Raw genomic sequence first — 23,072 nt, forward strand, 5'->3', positions numbered from 1 at the left:
CAGGTGCTTAGGTGCAAAAAGTAAGGCCTTGGGCAGTAATGTGATTCTCCATTTATTAAAAAAAATGGCAAATCCGATTATGAGAAAAAATCAAAGAGGACCTCTGAAATAACAAACCCAGTAGCTATTTGTTGTTTCATATTTGCAACTCTCTTCTATTTCTTTAATATGATCCTGAATTTGGTTTGCATTGATTTCTCATTTGACATCTGATTTGCTGTGTTTTCTGGGCTCTATTTTGAGGAAAACTATTGTTGACATGTAATTTCAGCATATGGAACTACTAAACCGGTTTTAATTTGATACAATACACAATGCTGCACCATTCACAAATCAGTAAATTTTTCTACCCATCTTTTTGCAGCCATATTAGGTGGTATCAATCAAACAGAAGGTTCTACCCTAGTGAGACAGTAGATTCTTTACTCAGATAGTGACATCCAGACTCAGATGAAAAGGCTCTAGATTGTTGATTGTAAGAAGATTGAGATTTAGATTTAGAGCTTGTTTTAGCAGCATTTGATATTTTATTTCTCTCTCTCTCCTTTGTCATATACATAATGATATTCATGAAGTTCTTCAGAATATTTTTTGGTTGGTTTTTTTTTTTACTGGAGCATCCACGTTCATGAAATTATTATAGTATCCTCATTCAAATGGAAAGGGTGTGCATAAATCAAAATGAGAATGTGGGTTGTTCCTACCATACTGGTGCCTTTCTTCCCTCATTTCCTCTGAGAAACTTCTCTTGCTCCACATCACAATCAGAAGGTGTTGTCTCATCACAGAGAGTAGATCCTGTTCCATGTTGAAGCTGTTTTTTGAATAGGACTGCCATAAGAAATGTGAGATTTGGTTCTGCCAGGCAGAATTAGACCTATATCAGGCTAGAATCCAGTAATTTATTTCCTGAGGTGAAACAGTTCAGTAATTCCTGCTGCATTTGCAAGAATGAGATTTGTGCATGGATCACAGTGGAAATCAGCAGAAAGCAGTATCAAGTGCACTGCCAGGCAGATGTCATCTTAACGAACTGGCTTAGGCTGAAGCACGTTTTGGTTTTTTAACTACCAAGTCAAAATGAAGCAGAGTCATACAGAAGTAAACGCTTAATTGCATTTTAGATTATTCAAATAAATTTGGACCTTTGATCATCAAAAATGTTTCCATTTATAGATATGTTTTGATGAGCTCTTTTATTTCTGCTATCTGAATTACTGAACCCTAAATCCAACATCCTGATTTAGCTAATAATTAGAATATGGACTGCTAAATTGATACAATGAGGAAATTAAGATCAGCAGTAAATTTATATGTTGAGCCCTTATAAGCCTAAGGAGTATTAGATGGTTTTGGCATTCTATGCACTTTAAATTTTTAACTCTTCTCCTAGTTTAAATCATATAATCTCTGGATATCAGAGAGGCTCAGGAAACTTATGCAGGCTGAGAATTTGTCTCAGAGTATTTTATAATTTGTCCTGTAATAAAAATATCCTATAATAGACAAAAACTCACTCATCGTTTAGAGTCCATAATACATTTTTTCTCTGTACAGAAATCTAACTTTGTTGGTTTGAGCAACAGCACAGCAGTGTAAATGGGAGCATGCCATGTGAGTAGCAGGCCCACTGAAAGAAAATGCATTTATTTTCCAAAGTGACCATGTTCATTATTATTCTCTAAGGCATTTCTGCCTTATTTCTGAGCTCCACCATCAAATCCAACTGATGCCCTTACAGATGTAATTAAAATGATTGATTTTAGAAAGACTGATACCTAAATTTGAGAACTTTAAGGAAATTTGAGAACTGCTTTAAGGAAATTTTTTTTCTTCCTTTTTTCTTTTTCCTCACTAGTTTGTTTCTGAAACAAATAGCCATCTGCAGAAGATTCCCCTTTATCAGACAAAATTCTAAAATATAGACAATGGATTATAAAAATGAAATCTTAAATAGAAAATTCTGATAAATGTGGGTATGACTACATTTTGCATGAATGACGTGCATGTTTTTGGTAAAATAAATTTATGGTCAATCAGCTCTGGTTTTCTGCTTTTTTCAATGGTATACCTTATTTTTCCAAAGGTGTATGATTGCAGATTTTTTTTTTTGTTTGTTTGGTTTCCTTGTTTGTTTTTTTTTGTTTGTTTGTTTTCTTGGTTTTTGCTTGTGTTTTTATTTAAACAGTAAGAAACTGGAATAACTGCCCAATATCTGAATAGGAAAGCCCAGACAAGAAGTGAAAAGTGAAGAAACTAAGTTCTTGGACAAAAGTTCTAACCCATTTGTGCCACCAATTGAAATGCACACATACACTCAAGGGCAAAATAATTATTTTAATTAAATACTGATATATTGCGGCTCTTCCCTGCAGCCATGGGAGCAAAGCAGTCCCGGCTAGCAGCTCCCCAAGCTTGGCTGGAGGAAGCCACAAGATTTGCCACCCCCAGGTTCCCTTAGAGGACCCCAGGTGGTGGTGCCGTCTGTGGCGTGGGTGGCACAGGCGAGGAGGAGACCACGAGGAGTCCAAGGCAAAGGAAAAAGAGAGGACACTTGTGTGGCTATCAAGGGGGCTTTATTCCTTAATGGTTCCCGAGGCAAGTGACAAAGGAGACACGCTCGGGGGGGAGGAGCTGATACAGGGAGTGGGCGTGGAAGGGGGGGGAGGCTCAAAGTAACCAATAAGAATAGGGCAGGGGAGGAACGAACAACACATCTGAACCAATAAAGATCATACATGGGAGGGGAAAAAGCCCCAGGGGCAAATCATACAGCACAGTAAGGGTGATTGACATGGAAAAATCTCGAACAAAAAGGGGGGGTGGTTACAGTGAGTGACAAGGGGAGTAGGTGGCACCACTGGGAGGGGAGAGGACTTATAAGGGCAGGGAGGGAGGAGGGAAGGATCACTGGGTTTGATGGGCAGGCAAGTGGCGGGAAAGGAAAGTAACAGACAACCTCGGACAAACCATCATGAGGGGAGAACATGGGGGGAACCAAGGACCAAACCATTTTCTTAACACAAAACAACTAACACAACTAATAATAACAAACCTTTAAAAACACGATGCCGCAATATATGTTGAGCAACACCAAAAAATGGTAAGTTCAGCTTTGTTTGTAAATAGTCAGATACAGGTAGATTTTGTGATTGCATCCAGGAACAATGAAAATTCTCTAATTTGATATAGAGGCGAAAATTTTTCCAGTTTAAACTATTATCATCATTTTATAGAGAAAAGAGAGACCATGTTGCATATGTGTGGTTATACAGGATGAATTACAGTGCAGTGTGGATGATAGATGTTCTGAAAATGTGTCCCAAGGTCAGTAACAATATTGACAAAAACAGTACCCGTTCAAAGTAAACATTAAAGATGAGTTGGCATTGCAGGTACTAATATTTAACACAAAGTGTTGACTTTTCTTTTATTTTTTTTTAGTAGAGTGCAAACCTGATCCATGCATCCAGACTTACTATATGTTCAGGTATGTAATTATTATTGCAATAATGCACTGGTATTCAGTGAAAGGTTTTCATACCAGCAAGACAGTGCAAGTTGGAGTTTTTATGGCTTGTATTTTGTGGTTAACTTATTTCACCGGTTAAGTTGTTGCATGTGAAATAAAGCTTAGAATTCTTATAGCATATGATGCAGTGAGTGTGAGTCATTAGTTTGCTACCTTGATTACTGTATCTACTAAACTATCTGGAGAGTCGGTATTAGTAATGTCATTTCAGTGGAATATTGTTCCCAGTCTAAGCAAGAATGAATATTCTGCTGGTAAAAGGTATGCCAAAACAGCTTGTCACAGCTGCAGTTGTAATTTTCAACGTAATTTTGAATTAATGGTGAAACAGTACAAGTGTGAATCAGTGTTAGGCTTAGCAGTGCTTTATAAAACTAATTACACAGCCTTTATTGAACATCTCCTAAAGAATGATTTTGTGGTTTTTAGGATGAATTGGATTTATCGGACTTTTTATTTCAATTTCTTACTTCCTTCCGTTTACAGTGGTAAGTTAATGTATAATTCCTGAGATTTACAAACAGCATAGAGAAACTCTTGTAGGAGGGGAGAAGATTAGTAACTGCAGTCTGCTCTGGAGAGAACTGTTTATTCTGCTGGGCTGAGTTTAGTTGAATGTGGGGAACTGGCATAACCCTATTGTCTGACGTGGAACTTTCTAGTGGGGCTTTGCTGACTCTGTCCTGCCACCCCCTCTGCTGTCACCTCCCCCAGCACACATGGGACCATGGCATGGGACTGTGACACTGGTGTGATGTCCGTGTTCTGTGCCCCGTAGCTATGTCAGTAGGAAGGAGGCCCTTTGGGGGTGTAGGAGGCAGAGTAATGTGTGTCTTTCATGATGGGTTAATGATTTACTTTGTTCCAGTAGCAAAAGTTAAACTACAAAAAACTGCATTGCGCTTCTCTGAAATTCCCTTTCCTGATAAATTATAACTAAGGACTAACACAGGTGTAAGTTCAGTACTGTATTAGCTGTTTTCTCAGAGAACAATTAGGTAACAGCTTTTTAGCAAAATATAATAGATAAATGAAATATCATTTAAGAAAATGTTTTACCTGGATTTAAGTCTCAGAAAAAAAAAAATATTGGAAAATTTCTGAGGCCTCGAAAACATTTTAATTAAATTAAAGTGTTCAGAACTGTCATAGTTTTACATGGTGCCTAGTTTTACAGCATAAATAATTTTTTTGTTGTTAATTTATGCTAGAAGAAGATAAATAGGACCCAAAATATCTGATACAGTAAATAATTGCAATATTCTTTTCTTTTAGCTTTAGAATTCACTTGATGTATTCTATGAATTGAAAATGTTTTTTTGTTAATGACAAGCTGGATAGAGAAATGCTACTGAGAATAATAAATTCCTTTTTTTTTTAGAGAAAGAGCTTGAAAGTATATATACCAGACAATTTGGATGTTTAAAAAGCTTAATTTTTTACTAAAAAGGACTTAACCTTTGAAAGATATTAACACATCTAGCAAATATGTATAATAATCCTTATTTATTCCTTTAAAAAAATATATCATACCTGTGTGCAGGAAGTACTGAATTGACAAAGCATAGTTTATAATCATATTGACAAATAAAATCCACTTGTAGTCTTTTAAAACTGTCAAATCCAACATGATATTACCTTTTGTTTTCATTTTAGATAGCACTTGATACAGTATGATCACTCTAAAGTAAGATTAAGCCACTAGATAAGATGTTTTCAGTTGGGTTTCCACCCAGTCATTAAAAGTACTTTCTTTTCTCATTATCTTTTATCCAAGAAAAAGTGCTTTGGTAGTTGCAGGTATAAAAATTGTCATGTTATTGGTTTGCTACTCCTTTTGGAGGGCAAATTCAAAAAGAGAGTGGTCTCCTGTGCAAAGGCAGATCTCTTGTGTGTTTTAATACAGAGATCTTAGAGCCCTTGGACAAACTACCCTGCTTTTGTACTACAGTGGATATTCAAGACCCCCAAGAGTCTGGAGACTGACAGGACCAGAGGGACTGGCCTGATGTTGTGTCAGGCGAGGTTGAGGTTGGATATTAGAAAAAGGTTCTTCACCCAAAGGGTGGTTGGGCACTGGAACAGGCTCCCCAGGGAAGTGGTCACAGCACCAAACCTGGCAGAATTGAACACTTTTTTTGAACACTTCAAAAAGTGTTTGAAAAATATCCTTGGGCACCTGGTGTAACTCTTGGGGTTGGTCCTGTGCAGGGCCAGGGGAGGGTCTCAATGATCCTTGTAGATCTCTTCCAACTCAGCATACTCTGTGATTCTGTGATCTTACAAGTGCCTTCATTTTGAAGGATGTGAGGGGGCTGCTGCTTGGGTATCTTTGCTGCAGAGCTCTGCAGCATGAGTGGTTGCCCTTACAGAGTTCAGTATGTCATTCAGAGTTAAGAAGTCCTGCAGATGCAAGATAGTAGTACAGCTCATTTTTATTCTAAAATGTTCCTGGGACATTATTCCTGTGACAGTATTTTCCTCATTTTGAAGAAGGCTTGGAGGTTTCTGGGTGGAGTGTGAGAGAGCTGGAGGTCTGTGAAATCCTGTGAGCCATTGAGGCTGTGCACAGTGGCACCGCCTGTGACTGACTTTAGAGGATCCTTAAAAAACAGGATTGTCTTTACATAAAGCTTTCTAACACCTTTTGGTGTCTGCACTATGAGGTTTTCCTCATAGTGATCTGTGTTGGCTTCTTTCAGGAGAGTCTTCTGCTGTTCCTGAGATTTGCCATGGGAAGGTACCTTCCCTCTCTACTATGCTGATCTGCCTTGTGGCCTATCCAGCTCCCTGAGTTTCTTTCTACCTGGGCTCAAGCTGCCCTGCTCCAGCATTGGTATGAGACAGGGAACAGAGGGAGACACCCTAAACTGTTTCTGCTGGAGGGAAAAGATGAGACTCAGAGGAACTGTGCTACTCACCCACCTTACCCACTTTTCCTGACCAAAGCCTGGTTTAAAAGCAAGGTCAATGATGAAGAGGAGAAGTGGCTTCCACCCTCTCCTGATGAATTGAATGTTCCTGTCTCTAATAATTGACAATTTTGTTGTTCCGTGTCAGAATGTGTGACTCAGCTCTACGAAAATACACTCTTCCAAGGAGGAGACCTCTCTACAGTTTTTACACCAAGTGCCAATTACTGCCAAATAGTGTGTACTTACCATCCTACCTGTCTGCTCTTCACCTACTTGCCAGCGACATGGACTAAAGATCCTGCAAAAAGGTAGAATGTTCATGTTCTTGCTGGTCTCCTGTGATAATTTAGAAACCTGGTAACAATTGACAGAACACAGGCATGCAGGGAAAGGTGCAGGGTTGCCATGGGAAAGCAATGTCAAGTATCTCTAAAACTGGTGATCTAAGAGTAATTGCTTGAATTCAAAAGGTTAAATTTGACAATGCCCAATTTTTCACACTCACACACCGGCCCTTTAAAGGAAAGAGAACTGACTCTGCACTCCCTCCTCTAGGCCCTGTATTTATAGTTGAGGGACAATGTGAATAATTTCACATCTCCAATGTAAAATAATTGAATTCTCCAATGTGAATAATTTCACATTTCCCCTGTACTGTTCTCCATCCTTTCTATTTAGTATATTTTTCTGTCAATTAAGAATTTCAGTAGCCTGAGAGAATGAGGCTGTCTTCTCTCTATGCCCAGTGCATTTCTGTCCTCCTGAACCTGGGCTCTGCTTCTCATTTTGTTGAGACCTCTTGGAGCTCCCACAAACAAAATATTCTTTTTCATCTGCCACAACTGCCAACAAAGCGTGTAAGGCTTGACCCTATTTTTCTTCCGATTACACTTGTCGAATTTTCATGTTGAGAGATATTGGACAGGCAGCCTTTCACCTTAGAAACAGTTATGAAAATCTGTGTTGTACTGCCAAAGCTGTGAATTGCTGCATTTTAAAACACAGGTTCTCCTGCTATTTAAAAGACAGTGATACAGAAATGCTGCCGAAAGTGGATATGGAAGGAGCTATCTCTGGACATTCCTTAAAACAGTGTAACCAAGTTAGTGGTAAGATAAGTTCATTCACATGCATGTATTTTATGCTCTGCATTGCATAGCAGCTGTTAAAAAATCAGCATTTTGGGAAGAGGAATAGAATCAGGGAGGCAGCCAAGCAGTGATTTGTGTGTTCTTTGCCAGACCACTTTCAAACACAGGTGACAAAATCTCCACTGGTTTTACTCTTCAGGCCCACCAATCCACCACCCAGGGTCCCCAGATGAGGTAACAGGGAAATCATGCTCCTGCAGTCACAGTTTCATTTGCTAGAGGCAGATGGCAGCCCATGCTTTAACTGCTGACTCCAGTTCTGAAGATTAATTTACTACTACAATTCCAGTCCAGAAAGTGGCTCATACAGCATGTGTGACCCTGCTTTAAAACTCTGAAGTGCAGATGCTCAGCAAAGCATAAGTGCATTGTCACAAAGTGATGCTAATACTTTTGTGTTTCTGTGTAATAATTTTTTTTATCAGTTGCATCTTTTAGGGTATATGTGCTTTACATGAAGACACAAGTCAGCATGCCATACCTGCAAATTATCACCAGGCATATTAAAAGCCTATTAAATGTGTTATTTTATGAATGTTTTAAATTTGCACTGCCATAGTGATGTCATTAAAAGAATATCAACTGAAGCATAGCATGGTACTTTTGAAAAACAGAATAAGGAGGAATATAGTTATTCACTTCCTGACTTGAGGACAAATGGTGCCTTATGGATGTAAGGCTAGTTCTTTAGTTGTATTGGTAGAGCATCTCAAGATGGCAGGACTTAATGGGTTTTTATGCAAGTTCTCCACTGTAGTTATTATCAATAAGTTGTGCTTTCTTTTGCTTGCCACCTGCCCTTCAGAGCAGTCAGCCCCCTTAAAAGCTCTTTCCTACCAACAACCCTTCATGTTTGTATTTCTGAGTATCTTGGAATAGAAAGAGGTTTCAGTGGGATATTATTCTTTATGCTATTTAGACTAATTAATATCACTGAATTACTCTAGAATCAGACTAAATGAAAATCTATGCATATATGTTTAAAAATGCCTCCAATCATTGGCTGACTCTTGTTCTGTGAAATGACCTTCATTTAAAACCCTACAGCTGTGGTCCTCTCTCTGTGAAGTGTAAATGTAATATTCTGACTCAAGTGGGAAATGTCTGTTGCTTATGAGGACAGAATATGCCATTTACCCTGCTCTATGAACTTGGAACTGGGAAAATATATTTTAATATTGATTCTGAGTTCTTGCTTTGGTGACTGTCATCCTGGTCTTAGTCAGCCACAGTGGTTAGAGCCCCTCTCTCATGCAGGCAAAGGCACTGTGAAAGTCTGCCAGTTTTTCCCCTTGCCACGAGGAACTACACTAGACCTACATTTCTGATTTGGTGCTAGATCTATGTATAAAGTATGATGCAACTGAAGTGAGCGTGGGATGTGGCATCTGGATTATGAGGGCTGCGTCATACAATCTGCTATCTTTTGGGCAATTTGGGGCAAGGGATGGGGAAAAGAATAGAAGTACATTTTCAGAACTTGGTCTCTCTTTCTTCACAGCTTGCAGCCCAGATGTCCATGTAGGACTGGAGATGGAAGGGAATATTTTCAATATTACTATGGCTGACAGCTATCAAGAGTGTCAAAAACGATGTACCAATGACAACCGTTGTCATTTTTTTACATATGCCTCTGAAACTTTTCACAATGCAAGCTTTTGGTAAATACAGATTGGATTAATTCCCCTGGACAGCCCTGTGCCTAAGTAGATTAAATCTCAGAGCATTCTAAGAATGCAAGAATTTACTCAAGAATATTCAATTTATTCTTCCTTGAAATGTTTGTTCACACTTACAGGTAGGAAAATATCAATTGTAAATTGGCTTTCATTTGTCCGTTGGTGAGAAAGACAAACTTCATTATTACAGCCTTGAAAAAATCCTAAAATTCTCTGAAGATACTGAAATGCAAATTATACTGATAGCTGTGCTGCATTTTTGCTCTGTTCACTCTTACTCTGCTTATTGTTCTGAAAATAGCATCATCAGAGTTTCCAGAGAAATAATTTCATTTTAATGAGACCTATTTTTGAGCTCTTAATCTGCTCAATTTTGGAAGTTAAGCATTGTTCAGCTAGCTCTGTTCATCATTTGAACTGTGTTCTGGAGGCTGGAGATTGTTCTGGCCCATGGCCAGACCATGCACAATGGTAGGAATTGTGGGTTCAGGAGGATGTTTTAGTCCAAGGTTTTTCTTACCACTTTCTTTACTCTTTGTCATTCAGTAAAAAATGCTTCTTGAAACATACCAGTGTAGGAACTCCAAGCAACATAAAGGTGCTGGATGAGGTTGTGTCTGGATTCTCTCTAAAGCCGTGCCAGCTTTCTGAATTAGGTAACTATTTAAAATCTCTGATTCTGATTAGTTTTAAGGGTCATGTATCCTGAAATGCAGTCTATCATTCACACGTAGAAATGTTTCATTATGTGGAATAATTCTAAAATAATCTTATTCTTAAAATACAGTTAGCACACTCAGGGACAAAGGAGGCTCATATCTTTTTAATTTTTTCATGTTATCATTTGTCTTGCAGAAAGAGTTCCCTTCTTTAGAGATCTAAAGAATTCTTTCATAATATTAGCTTATGAAATGGTATGTTATCTTTGTATCATGGATACAAAAATGAAAGATAAAAGCCCATCAGATTCAAAGATCAGTGGAAATATGGAGCTTTCTATATTGTGTTTGCATACTGTGTATGCACTTGAAAATTTTTATTGAAGATCTGCAGTTTTTAATATAGCTGGCTAATAGGAAAGGACGTAATGTGCATTTTGTGAGTGATTTGTGATGAAAGCAAAAAGTCTGTGCTTGTTCCTGCAATCATTACTCAGACAAAATTTTCAAGTGTCTAAAATCAAACAGTGTGTATCAAACCTTTTAATTCTCAATTGAAACATCTTTTACTTTTTTTTTTTTTCTTTTTCTTTTTAATTCTCTCTCCACTTTGTCTTACTGTGTGATATTTTCCCTTCTCAATGATGATGATGTTATTTTATTTCATATAGCCTTATTTTATCTCACAGATAATCTAGTTTTCCTGTATAAATCACATTTTATAGAGATGTGTATAAATATACTGCTTTCAAAAACCAGTGCTTGGGTTTACTGCTGGGCAGTACTGGCACAGCATCAGCACTCTCTCCCCAAAATTTCTCCCATCAATAGTCTGGGGGTGGGCAAGACCCTGTGAGTGAATACACCTGGGTCAGCTGACCCAAATTAGCCACGGGGACATTCCATGTCGTATGATGTCAGCTCAGCTATAAAATCAAAGGAAACGAGGAGAAAGGGCAGGCATTTATTATTTGTGGTGTTTGCCTTCTGGAGCAACTACTATGTGTGCTGAAGCCCTGCTTCCCAGGAAGACTTTCCCAGGAAGTGGTTGGATATCACTTGCTGATGGGAAGTAGAAAATAAAAGAATTGGGTTTGTCCTCATTGCTTGTGTGTGCGCAAACTTTTACTTTTGCTTTAGTAAACTGCCTTATTTCAATCTATGTGTAGTTTTCCATCTCATTTTCCCTCACCTGTCCAGTTAGGAAAGGGGAATGATAGAGTAAGCTGCTGGGCACCTGGCATCCAGACAAGGTCAACCCAGCACCTTTTTGGTGCCCAACATGGAGTCTTCCTAAGAAACAGTCTTTACCTGAAACCACAAGTTCTCTGGCTTTTACCCTTCTGATTCTCTCCTTGATCTTTCTGGTGGGGGAGTGAGTGAGTGACTGCCTGCATGGGGCTTGGGTGTTGGCTAGGATAAAAAACCATGACATCATGTGAAAATCAGTCTTGTTCCTGCCTGTCTTTCCCTACTTTCTGTGTCCTGTGAAAGAGGCAAGAGCAGGCAAGAGAGAGAAGAAATAAATTGTGTGATCATAGAAGCCTAGATAGCACTACTGCATCAAGAAGCCATCTAAGGAGGTCACCTGTCCTAATCTCAGACAGATCATCTATACCTGTCCAGACAGAGATTTGTAGAGTGTAGTCGTAAAACCTCAGTAATGTCTTCTGCCTTGTTGTTTTGTCAGCATCTGAAATGGGTTTATTTCAATATTTGTTTGAGGTTTTCTTCTGAATTTATTTAGTTTATTCCTTTCTATATGGCCTTTCATTTTCTGCCTTTGCCTCTCTGACTTTATTCTTATGCACACACACTACTATGCATGCATAGCAATTTGTCTGGTTTCTGCCCTTTGCAAAGTATCTTCCTGGGGATCACTGGATATTGAGCAAATGATCACTGAACATGGTCCATGAGATCATGGGTTAACTTCCCTGAAGTTTCAGATCCACATTTTTGCTTTAAATATAATTTCCTTTGAAGCTATATGTTCTTAAGGCTGTTTCCCTTTAACTTAGGATCTTAACTACTAATTGTGAGAGTTAATTGACTCTAATTTTCTACATTTCTGATTATATTTTTTACTGTTCTTATTGTGTAATTACTGCCCAGTATTATTGTCCTTTCTTGCTTTTGTTTTTTGAAAACCTCATCTAATTAACAGGATTCAGAGTAAGCTCTGCCTCTTCTTAGTTTCCCTTTCTGAAATAAGAGGTTCCCAATATGTTTCTATAACACACTGGGCAGTATTGACTTGGTTGCTGTGCTTTCTCAGCAGCTCAGGTTCTCTGCTGTCCCCAAATCCTGTCTTTTGGATCATTTCACTATTTTTACTCTCTCTACAACTTGATAGGTTCAAGAAACAGCTCCGTGCTGATGCTTCCAGTTTTTCTTTTAAATTCTTGCACTAGAATTCTAACTGGGAATTCAAGTATACCTTTGAAGAAGGATACTCTTTCATCTCTTTTAAAACACGGTAGTATTTCCTGCAACCTCTATATCCATTGTCTGGTTGTGTGAACTATCCTGCCAAGCCTCTGTTGTGTTTTGATATTTTGGCCACATCAGAGAGCAGCACTCGTACTTACTCTGCCTACTTTTCAAATAGTAGAAGAAGTGCTAAGAAGATCATCACCTTATTTTTTTTTTTCTAGTCTTCCCATGAACACAATATGCCCATTGAAAATTAATTTAATTTTTTCCCTATTAGATTAGCAAAACTCTATTATAATATGTAATTTCTCTTTTCCTCTATATGAACTCTATATCCCTGTAGTGCTCTCCATGACTTCACATATTCAAAAATATTCTTAAGAAATAGTTTTTGATTAAAATGTTGTGTTACCTTTCCAGCTAATCAATCACAGAAGGAAAATGGTGATAAGGATAGAAGTGAATAATTTGTAAATCTCAATATTCTGATGACATACTAAAGTTTTTTGAATTTTTATATTTTGTTTTATACAGATTGTCAAATGGACATTTTTGAAGACCAAGTGTTTTCAGGAATTAATGTGACGAGTTTTTTCACTCCTGATATTTCTGTCTGCCAAACTATGTGTACATATTTTCCAAAGTGCTTGTTCTTTACATTTTTTACCAGGAAATGGCAAATAGAATCTCAAAGGTGAATATGACAGTTAAATTATATTATCTATGTGTATTATTTAAACATTATTTTTTAAAAACAAAAAGTCTTTTTTTTAACACTAATTTCTTATACATATGTAATTTTATGTTGAAAGGCTATTTTCAGTAAAGCACAGCTTTTTATGGGTTTTGTTCATAAATTTGTAATTTCCTGTGGGCATTTCAACTCTTTTCCAAGGACTTTTGTATTGCAGTTGTGTATCTGGTCTTAATCTGAAAAGAATTATACATGTCAAAAGTACAGCGAGCCTCCAGATTGCTTTAAAGTCTTAAAGCTGAATTTTATGGCATTATCAAAAGAGCCATCTGGATTCCTGGCAGGGCGAACTTATTTACTTGAAAAGATTTTCCAATTAAGTTAATGGCTTTAAAAATATTTCTATTTGATTTTCTTCTTTCACACTTAGCAGTGAGAATAGTTAAAAATCAACATTCCACACAAATCAGAAGAATAAAGTTTCAAAGGAATTTCAGAGAGAAGCAAAGCTGAGATGGCATGCATCTTCTAAAGTGACCTCCTCTATATATGTATAAATACTGTACTACTTCTAGTAGTATACTTGTATGGCATTTCACAGCACAATTGATTGCCTCAATTTAGTGTGAACTTGTGAAATTAGTGCATTTTCATATGAAATACTTCTATAGATTGAGACTTGGGAGAAAAGAGTGTATTTAGGAAAGAACCTTCTTTTACCAGTACCTAAACAGCTATTTTTAGAATGAGACAACAAGTTTAGTTATTGTGAAAAATATTTCATTGTAGAAATCTTTGCCTTCTGAAGACATCAACAAGTGGAATTCCAGAGGAACTCATATCAGAAGAAAATGCTGTATCAGGCTTTAGCCTTCTAAATTGCAGAAGATCTTTTCCTGGTAAACAATAAATTACAAAAAAACACCACTAATTTTGAATTAATCTAAGTAATATCTTTCTGATGCTTTGAATGCAATCATTCTTACAGCCTGCAATTCTCGCACTTACATGCAGATGGATTTTTTGGGAGATGAGCTTACTGTCACTTATACTAAAGGACACAGAGCCTGTCAGCAGGTTTGCACAGACATGATCCGCTGCCAATTTTTTTCCTACTCTCTCCTCCAAGGTTCATGCAATGAAGAAGGGTGAGATATATTTTTTAAAATGTTCAAAGGTTGCGGAAATAATCATTCCAGACATGTGGTGAGCAAGTTAATGTATGTGTTGTTCAGTGAAAAAAAATACAAACTAAATGTTTTAATGTTTGTATTAACTCATTGGCAGAAAGTGTGAGTGTCACCTAAGAATGTCCTCAAATGGATCTCCAGTGAAAATAGTACACGGACCAGGAAGTATCTCTGGATACTCACTAAGATTATGCAAAGAAAAAGCCAGTACTGGTAAGTAAAACTTCTTTTATGAAAAATAGATGATGCTTCCCTCATTTCAGTGTAGGAGGCCAAACCATATTTTTTTTAAGTGGTTGCACTGGCCCAATGGGTGATCTTGTAAAGTTGGAGTGTGCTGAAAAAATGAAGTCAGTCAGGTCTTCACATAGTAAACACCGGAGCAGCATTGTGAATTTGATTTTAATAGACTTTACGACCTTAAACCATGAAAAATGTATCGTTTACCGCCTTCTTCACGTTAGGTGGTGCCTATTCAGTGATCAGCAGTAGCCTCATCTTCATTTTTAATTGGTGAATGCAAGTTGTAATTAAGCTCACTTTTAAATGACTTCTGTAGTGTGCATGCAGCATTCTGCAAGAACCATTAGGATCGTTGGTGGGACAGACTCCTCCCCTGGTGAATGGCCGTGGCAGGTCAGCCTGCACGCCAGGCTGTCCCGCCAGAGACACCTGTGCGGGGGCTCCATCATCAGCACCCAGTGGATCCTCACGGCCGCTCACTGTGTCGCCAGGTGAGGCCTGAATGCACAGGTACAAATAAGCCTCAAAGGTTAGCCCAGCATGCTAGGTAAATTGAGGCCTTCCTTTCAGGATAATAACAATGAGAACTAGAAACAGATGAACTGCCTTAATGTGGCCAAAAGGTGAATTTTTCAGGTAGACATTCAGTGTCTTAATGTAACTGGAACTCCATGCTTTGTCCCTTTGTGGCATAGTATTGTAGTGCTGATGATAAATTATTTTAATAAATCTAGAAGGTGAAATTCTAAAGCAGACAACAAATACCTACAGAACCCTAGACATTCTCATGAATCTCATTCTCATGAGATATGAGTTTTTTCTTACTGTTATACTGTATTAGGCTATTTAGTCATAGACTGACTGTTTGTCTTTCCCCCTCAGTCTAGAGAATCCCAACATTTGGCGTATTTATGCTGGTATTTTGAGACAATCAGAAATAAATGAGGATACACCCTTCTTCAAAGTGGAAGAGATTATTGTTCACTCTCAGTATAAATATGCGCATATTGGATATGACATTGCTTTAATGAGACTTGCTGAGCCCATGAATTTTACTGGTATGTAGCATATTGCAGAGGAATTGTGAAAATGTGCAGGAAGACACAGGGCTGGCATTGCTATGGAAGTGCATGACACCTGGGCTGGCTTCCTTTAATATGCAGTTACTGGGGTTTGAGGAGAATCGATTCTGTTGGCTTCAAAAAGAAAATGGGTGGCTTTAATTTACGTGCTAGAAGTCATACATAATGTCAGGGACAAAGCATACATGGAAGCTGTCATCAGAGGTCATGTGTGTGCCTGCAAAACCTTACTGTTGCAGTTGTCTCTGCTGGACAAACTAATATTTTCTCTTGTACTTTAGATCTTCAATTACCTATCTGCCTGCCTTCAAAAGAAGACACTAACATATTTTATACTGACTGTTGGGTAATTGGATGGGGTTACAGAAAAGAAAAAGGTACAGAGAAATATTTTTAAGCAGTGAATTTTTGTATTTTTAAAATCAAGGTTTTTGACAAAAAAACCCCTCCCCTTCTCTAAAAAAAAGAAAATTATTCTCTGTTCTTAGCTAACACTATTCCTTCTAGACAGTACTTTAATACAATTCTTTATTAGAAATGATTTCTATTAAGACACCATAAAACATAAATGAAAGTTGTATGAAATTATCATTAAATAGCTCCATGCTCTGACACAATAATTAATTTTATAAATTGGTTCAGGATTTTGAAATACTTGAGAATTCAATCCTCTACATACATCTAAATACATCTTCTAGAAGACTCAAATACCCTTCCTTAGATTCTAGTTTAATCTACTGACAAACCCCAGCACATATCTGGCAATAAATTTACCACTGGACTGTTTTAATTACAGTCTGCATGGTGTAAACTCACCCATGGTGAGTTTTTATGCGATTGTATTCATATGACTTTAGAAATTGGAGACGGAAGTATGTTGCTTTTCTTATTCTGAAGATTGATTCTAGACCATGCCAATGACTTGTGTTTTGATAGCAGATGAGATTTGAACTCCTCTGATTTTATATGGAGGTAGGCCAAAAAGCTCTTCATTAGCAAGCTGTGGTTTTACATCTATTTTTATATGTTTATATAGATGTATATACATCTCTTTAAAGAGAACCTTTTCCTTTGTACACGGGCCTATCTGAAATTATAGTTCAATATGAATTCTAACAAATTTAGGCAGTTACTGTAGAGACAAATTTCTTCTGTTTCTTACTAGAGAAAAAGCTAGTTTTAAATACTCTTGTTTAGACTGTGTGCAAATTTCTCCATCCTAGAAACTACTAGGACAGAGAGCAGCACAGATTTGGCAACTGGGAGATTCCAAACTTATTGCAACACTTTACTGGGAAATAATAGTTACTAACATGAAGCAATGCTAACAGCAATGCTCCAAGGGCCAATGTCCTGAGAACCATTCCAGGATGAGGATTTGCTTCACATTACAAGGGAGTTTTGAAGCTTTTCCTGTCCTGAGAAAGAAGACGGCAACATACAAGTATTTAAATTAGAAGACAATTCACATTGTTTGCTAACACAAAGGAAGGAAAATCAGTGTCATGAACATCTATTGACACTCCAGAAGCAGTGAACTCCCCACTTTGTAATATCAGTGTATGGGGATTTCTGGAGTTGAATTTAAATCTTTATTTTTCTAGAACCAAACATTTCTCATCTCATATTGCCTTCTACGTAGGTCGGGTACAAGATATTCTTCAAAAGGCTCCTGTTCCCTTCATGTCAAAAGAGGAATGCCAGGCAAGGTACCGGAAGCGCAGAATAGGTGACAAAGTGATCTGTGCTGGCTATGATGAAGGGGGAAGGGATGCTTGTAAGGTAATGACAAACAGTAGTGTATGGTTATATAATCCCACCATATGGTCAAATATGTAAATGAATAATACAATTATTTTTAATTGTTATCAGAAAAGTATGATTATCAATAGAGCTCTTGATTAACTTGTCACTTTTGGTTATCAAAAGCACTGAAAACCAAGGTATATGGAAAATATTTTTATATGACATTGAAATCTTTAGGGATAGATTCCATGGATAGGAAACTCTGAGTGTGGATATATAGATATCCATTTAGAGAATAAAACAGTGTTCCTTCAGGCTATCAGAAATCCAGAGAGCATAAGTGCAGTACCTTGAAGCATTTCTCCAACAAGAGCAGATTTCCTATGATGTTTCTTCTTTTTTTTTTTTTCCATTTCTTGGTAGGAAATACAGTACATAAAATCTTTTTTTAAAGCATCCACTGTGTATAAACCAGAAGGGAGGGTGTTAGTAATGCTATTAAAATGCATGAGGAATAGAAGGCTGAAAACAAACTGTGAAAACTGCTCTGTTCATAATCGGGGTTGAAATGTCTCAACAGCATGACTTCCATGAGCCAAAGTCTCTGCCCAAGAGTAAACTCATGCTCTTTCACCAGTTTAAATATTCTGAGTTAATTTCTGCAAGAAGAAAATAATCTGATTATTAATATGATATTCAGTCTGATTGTTAATATGAAATTCTCTACCAAATACAGTTTTCACTGCAAACATTTAACACTTAATAATTGTATGCTGGAATGTTACTATTGCTATGATTCGTTAGGAATAAAAATACTTGGAGCTGGGAAGTAATTTTTTTCTCTATGCCAATTAGGCTTCTTTTTAATCTGATACAGTGTAACAGAACATGGAGATACTGTTTTAAAAAATAACACACTTGCTGCTGTCCTAACAACTTGTAACAGCTTCTCTAAGAATCTTATGTTCAGAAAGGAATAGAAAAGGAAAACACAAAGGCGTTTTATTCTGAGTGGGACAGAGTCACTCAAGCAGGATAAGGCAAGCAGAGAACTGAGATACTAAAAACATGGTTATAAGAAAAAAATATTGCCAATACTGCATACAGTTTTAAATCACTGTATGTAGATAAGGCAATAATGATAATGAAAATAATATAAACCAGTAGTTTTGAACCTTCATGGAAAGAAGAATTTGTTTGCACTGACTATTTAGAAATCAATGTACTAAACAATCAGAACACCTGCTTCAGTCCTCTCTCAATTAGCTGTAAGTGAAAGTGACTGAAATCTAGGCTCTTATGCTGTTGGTAACATTGAATTGTGCTGATTTTATTCAAAGCTTTCTTTGTGATAGAAATACTGATGAGGCCTCTCCCTTGCCTGCTCTCTCTTTTTCTCCTGTGGCACAGGGAGATTCAGGAGGGCCCCTGTCCTGCAGGCACGAGGAGGTGTGGTATCTGGTGGGCATCACCAGCTGGGGCGAAGGCTGCGCTCGCCCCAGGCAGCCAGGAGTCTACACCAAAGTTGCTGACTATTCAGACTGGATTCTAGAAAAAACTACACAGTATGAGCATCACTGACTGACTCAAAGTGCTGCTGTGGGATAACAACCCTCAGAGCCATGGGATGAGCTGTATTAGTTCTTTTTCAATGGTGTTTTTTGTTAGCCTGGAGTGTAAAGTACTTGTTTTAAAATGCAGAAAAGCAGGAATGAATGAATTTTCCTATTACTAAATAAAAAGCAGTAATAACAATAAACTCTGTGATCACTGATTTGGCAGAAGGAAATATGGCTGAGCCACAGACTTCTGTTTTTGCTAGCATGAAAGGGGAGTGGATGAGGATGCAGGACATGTATGGACTTTAGAGCTGGGAACTACCTCTGTCTCAGGAGGTCACCACACAGCAAAAAGAAATTTCCCTCTCTTGTCTGAATGTCGTTAAAAGGGGCAAACCACTTACAAGCTTACTGGGCTGGGGGAAGGGAAGCTGAGGCATGGGAATGCCTACACAGTTGCATTCCCCTAGTTTCCTTGGGGAATTAGCCAAAAAAGTGTCAGTACTAACCGAGGAAACAAACCCAGAAGTCTTGGCAGAGGGACACACGTGGATGCAGACACTACCAAGCCCAGCTCATGCTGGAAAATCCCATCCTCTCAGCAGTCTGCCAAGGGTTTGCACAAGTGTGGTTTGCCATTGTGCTGTGTTCTCCACTGGGCTTTGATCTTCTCAGGACCAAGGCAGGGAGCTCGAGCCTGACCCTTAGGGTGCCTCCAAGTTACCAAACACCCATGTTATCCATACACAGATGTTCTGCAGGCACACAGAACACAAACAGTGGAAGGTATAAAATACTTTTTTTTTCTGCATTGCTACTCTCCAGACCTTTTGCATTCCCAGCTGCAAAGTCACTTACAAGCCCCACCAGTCTTCCACTTTTAACCCATTGCTCCCAATGAGCTGTCATCTACATTATTCTAATTTCTGTGGATAATTTTGTGATGAGAAGGATAATGAGGGTCTACTTCTCTTGATGAAGAATATCCAGAAAATCAATAAAAGGATCCCCTCCCCCAGTATATATTTTATTTTCCAAATACCTAACTCTGTGATTAAAGAAACAACTTTATCCTGTTCCTATATCTCCTTGTTTCCTTTTATAATTTTTTGTTACTTTGTGTCAGGTAGCAAACACATGTCATGGCTGAAATTAATACTAGTGTGAGAAACAGGAATCAAAAATTAATTACTTTCCCATAGTAAGAAGCAGCATTTCACACTGCCTCAGAAAGGAGAGTAGAGTACCAACACTCTCTTTGCCAAACTTTATGAGCTTGTTTCCTAATCATCTACATTACCATAATTGCTGAAAATATGTTCCAGAGTGCTACTCATAATTGCCTTACACCACACTGGGAGGTAAGCCGCAGGAGTGGCTCTGCAAGTAATTGAGGTCATGAAACTTAGGATATAAACATCAAATTTATGGGAGATAAGAATCAAGATGCTGAAAATTGCTTTTGTCTTTAATTTTTTATGCTTTATTTGTAAATAATACTGAGGTGAAAAAGTGTAATTCCATGCCACAAGTTTATAGTCCTATCTGTGTCTGGAGTCAGGGTGTGCAGTGCTAAGCTGACTGCAGTCAATGAACCTGAAATCCCAAAGCTGTATTCAAAGGCTGGGGAGGTGATTCACTTCATTTGTTTATTTTTAAAGTAGAATTCAGAGAAAGGATGAAAACAATCCAAACTTAACAGGAGAGGAGAGGGAGTGCTGCTGTTGCAGGCACATCTGGGGAACGAGGTGCTGCCTTGCCTCTGCCCTGTAGTGGGCTCCTGGTGACAGGGGCTTGAGTCACTGGGTGCACAGTGCCGAAGGTGACATGCCCTGGGGGTCCTGAGTGCAGGACATGGCTGTTCAGAGAGCCAACAGGAGAAGCCTGGTGTGCCCTGGGGGAATTGGATCAAGGGTGAGAGGGAAGGCACATGGCTGTGCTGGGATTTTTGCCAAGGCTGCAGAAGTTGGCAGAAGGGATATGGGTGGGGGCTGATGTCTCTTCATGCTCTGTTTAATCTGCGGCTGGTTTAAAATAACAGCAAGCCTCAGACATGCTGTCAAAAACCTAGAGACTTAAATAAGGGACTGAGAAGGAAAAAATAGAAAACAGGGAAAAAAAAAAAAAAGAAAGATTCTTGGCATTCAAGTGTGATTTTGTCCTCTTGGGGAAGGAATGAAGACAGCTGGAAAAGAATTGCTGATGGAAAAAAGGAATTGCTTCAGTAGGAAAACAGAGGCTGAAACTCTCTAAATAAGAATCATCAGGAGACCATTCAAAATACTTGTCTCAAACTGTGTAGGCTAAAGAGTATATGCAATGTCAATCTGACAACCTTTAATACCTTCTCATAATAATCCTGTCATCAGCTTTTCAAAATGCACAAAAAAATGTGTTATTCTTTTTTTTTATTTTTTCCTTCCCTCAGTTTTGTTTGTTTATTTTTATTTTGCTTGTTGTTTCTGCTGCAATTTTAGGGTTGTAAGTATTGCAGTTACAAAGAGGAATGGCAGTCAGCTGTGCTCTGTAGACCTCTGGAGATCCATGTTTTGTTTCTCAGAGGTACCCCAGGTTACAGCAATATGCCAAAGGAAACTCAGCTGTTCTTGTGGAAAGGACAACTGATCTCAATGACTGCAGACATCCTTCATGAGTAGCTGTTGACCAGACAAAATACCTTATTGCAATTTCACCTACAGCAGATATCCTTCAATGACAATTTGTATTATTTGTCAGTCCATCTGTAATAAATTCCTGATGGCTAAAAGTGAGTACCAGGAATATCTCCCAGATATGTGGAGAATGCAGGAGTTTGTGGTGGCTATATGATGTCCTTATGACTTTGTTTAAGATGAACTACATAAGGGAATGTCTGATCTTTTTGTGGGTTTATACACCAGCATGATATGTAATTCATTGAGACCTTTAGACTCATAGATAGAAGTATATTGGTGTTATTAAGTATTATAGTGCTTGGGCTTTCTGGTATCAATAGGTGACTTGCACTAAATGAGAGGCAGTTTATGAACTTTGTTTATTCTCCCTTCTAATCTACCTCCCTGGGGAAAAGTGATTTTTAAAAAGCTGACAACTAAAAAACCTATCTCAATCTCATTAAAGAAGAGACTGGTCTTATACTTTAAATCTTCCTCCGTTCATGTTGGAACAGAAGACAAACATTGGTGCTTTAGTTGTTATTCTGATTAATAGCAAGTGTCTCTGGTTGTCCTGAAAGCCAATAAATCTCATAAAGTTACTTAGAGATGTAGAAATTGTGGTAGGGACAAGTGCCATTGTTGATGTATTGAATGGCAGCATTAGTCTGGCCTGGTTTTTTAGTACAAACAAGATCCCTAATCCCAGAAATTTTCAAACTTGTTCAGGTACAGATGAAACATTTCATATGTGCTGTGAAAGTCTGGAGAACAATTAGTTAAGCATAAAGTAAAGGCATATTCTTTTGCTGCTCAAGTGGACTCAAATTTTAACTTGTAACAGCTTTCTCTGTAATTATTTAAATAGAATTGCAAAGCAAAAAATCCAGTTTCCCATTAAACTGGCAATGCAGTGTTTCCTGCCACTGCTGGTGCTTTGCCTAATGTCTGACTTCATGAAAGAGACCTGAGCTGTGAACAAGAAGACAAAAAGCCTCTCATTTCTTCTTGCTGGGAGAATTCAAAATCCTTGCAGTGAAGATCTAGAGAGATCACCTAGTAAGTCTGTTTCCTCTGCTTTTCCAGCGGAGGGGAGTGGAACAATTTGGTATAAGCTCCTGGGGTAAGTTTAATTTGTTCTGTGAAAAATTATTATTCTGCTGTAATGAAAAATGAGTTTCTGATGCTGGAAACCAGCAAACTGTATGGAATTAAAATAATTCACAATGGCACTCCTCATAGTAGGAGAACTGTGAATTCTAATTCTCTGCCTAATTTCCTGTATGTATGGAGGATTCTTTGAAAAATTATTGTTAAGTGCTTTTTTAAAAGGGAAATATCTGCATTTAAATACATTCAAATTGCATTTCTACTTCAAATAGGAGGCAACATTATTTTGCCTCTGAGCAATTATAGCACATATGCAATACTACATATTTATAGTGAAGGATTTCCTGGAGTAGTAAATTGGTTGTTTTTCCTGTGGTCTTTGTGTTTTAAATCACATTATAGATATGTATAGGATGTGTTAG

At 37.9% G+C, this 23,072-nt stretch overlaps 1 protein-coding gene across 5 annotated transcripts; it reads left to right on the plus strand.

The window, feature by feature from the left end:
* The first annotated feature begins 2,887 nt into the window (after positions 1-2,887).
* LOC103826205 (coagulation factor XI-like) lies at positions 2,888-19,086 on the plus strand. Of its 5 annotated transcripts, none has more exons than XM_018926536.3 (16): positions 2,890-3,103; positions 3,448-3,490; positions 3,962-4,020; positions 6,593-6,755; positions 7,453-7,556; positions 9,100-9,259; positions 9,824-9,933; positions 12,907-13,066; positions 13,856-13,965; positions 14,055-14,214; positions 14,354-14,469; positions 14,816-14,990; positions 15,382-15,557; positions 15,863-15,958; positions 17,224-17,363; positions 18,738-19,086. In XM_018926536.3, exons 2-16 carry the CDS (start codon positions 3,483-3,485, stop codon positions 18,906-18,908), a joined length of 1,908 nt encoding a protein of 635 aa, XP_018782081.2. In that variant the 5' UTR covers positions 2,890-3,103; positions 3,448-3,482; the 3' UTR covers positions 18,909-19,086. The 5 variants fall into 5 exon arrangements, with proteins under 5 accessions (XP_018782083.2, XP_018782082.2, XP_018782081.2 ...); XM_009101492.4 differs by having other exon boundaries at positions 2,891-3,103; positions 3,445-3,490; XM_018926538.3 differs by lacking the exon at positions 15,863-15,958 and having other exon boundaries at positions 2,888-3,103; positions 3,445-3,490.
* The last annotated feature ends 3,986 nt before the right edge of the window (positions 19,087-23,072 follow it).

Source organism: Serinus canaria, chromosome 4 (assembly GCF_022539315.1).
Source record: "Serinus canaria isolate serCan28SL12 chromosome 4, serCan2020, whole genome shotgun sequence".
Lineage (NCBI taxonomy): Eukaryota > Metazoa > Chordata > Aves > Passeriformes > Fringillidae > Serinus > Serinus canaria.

Excerpts from the sequence above, each read along its gene's own strand:
- LOC103826205 (XM_018926536.3), top strand. Across the intron at positions 13,966-14,054 it reads TTGCAGAAGATCTTTTCCTG|CCTGCAATTCTCGCACTTAC; the intron begins GTAAACAATAAA and ends TCATTCTTACAG. Across the intron at positions 15,959-17,223 it reads GGGTTACAGAAAAGAAAAAG|GTCGGGTACAAGATATTCTT; the intron begins GTACAGAGAAAT and ends CCTTCTACGTAG.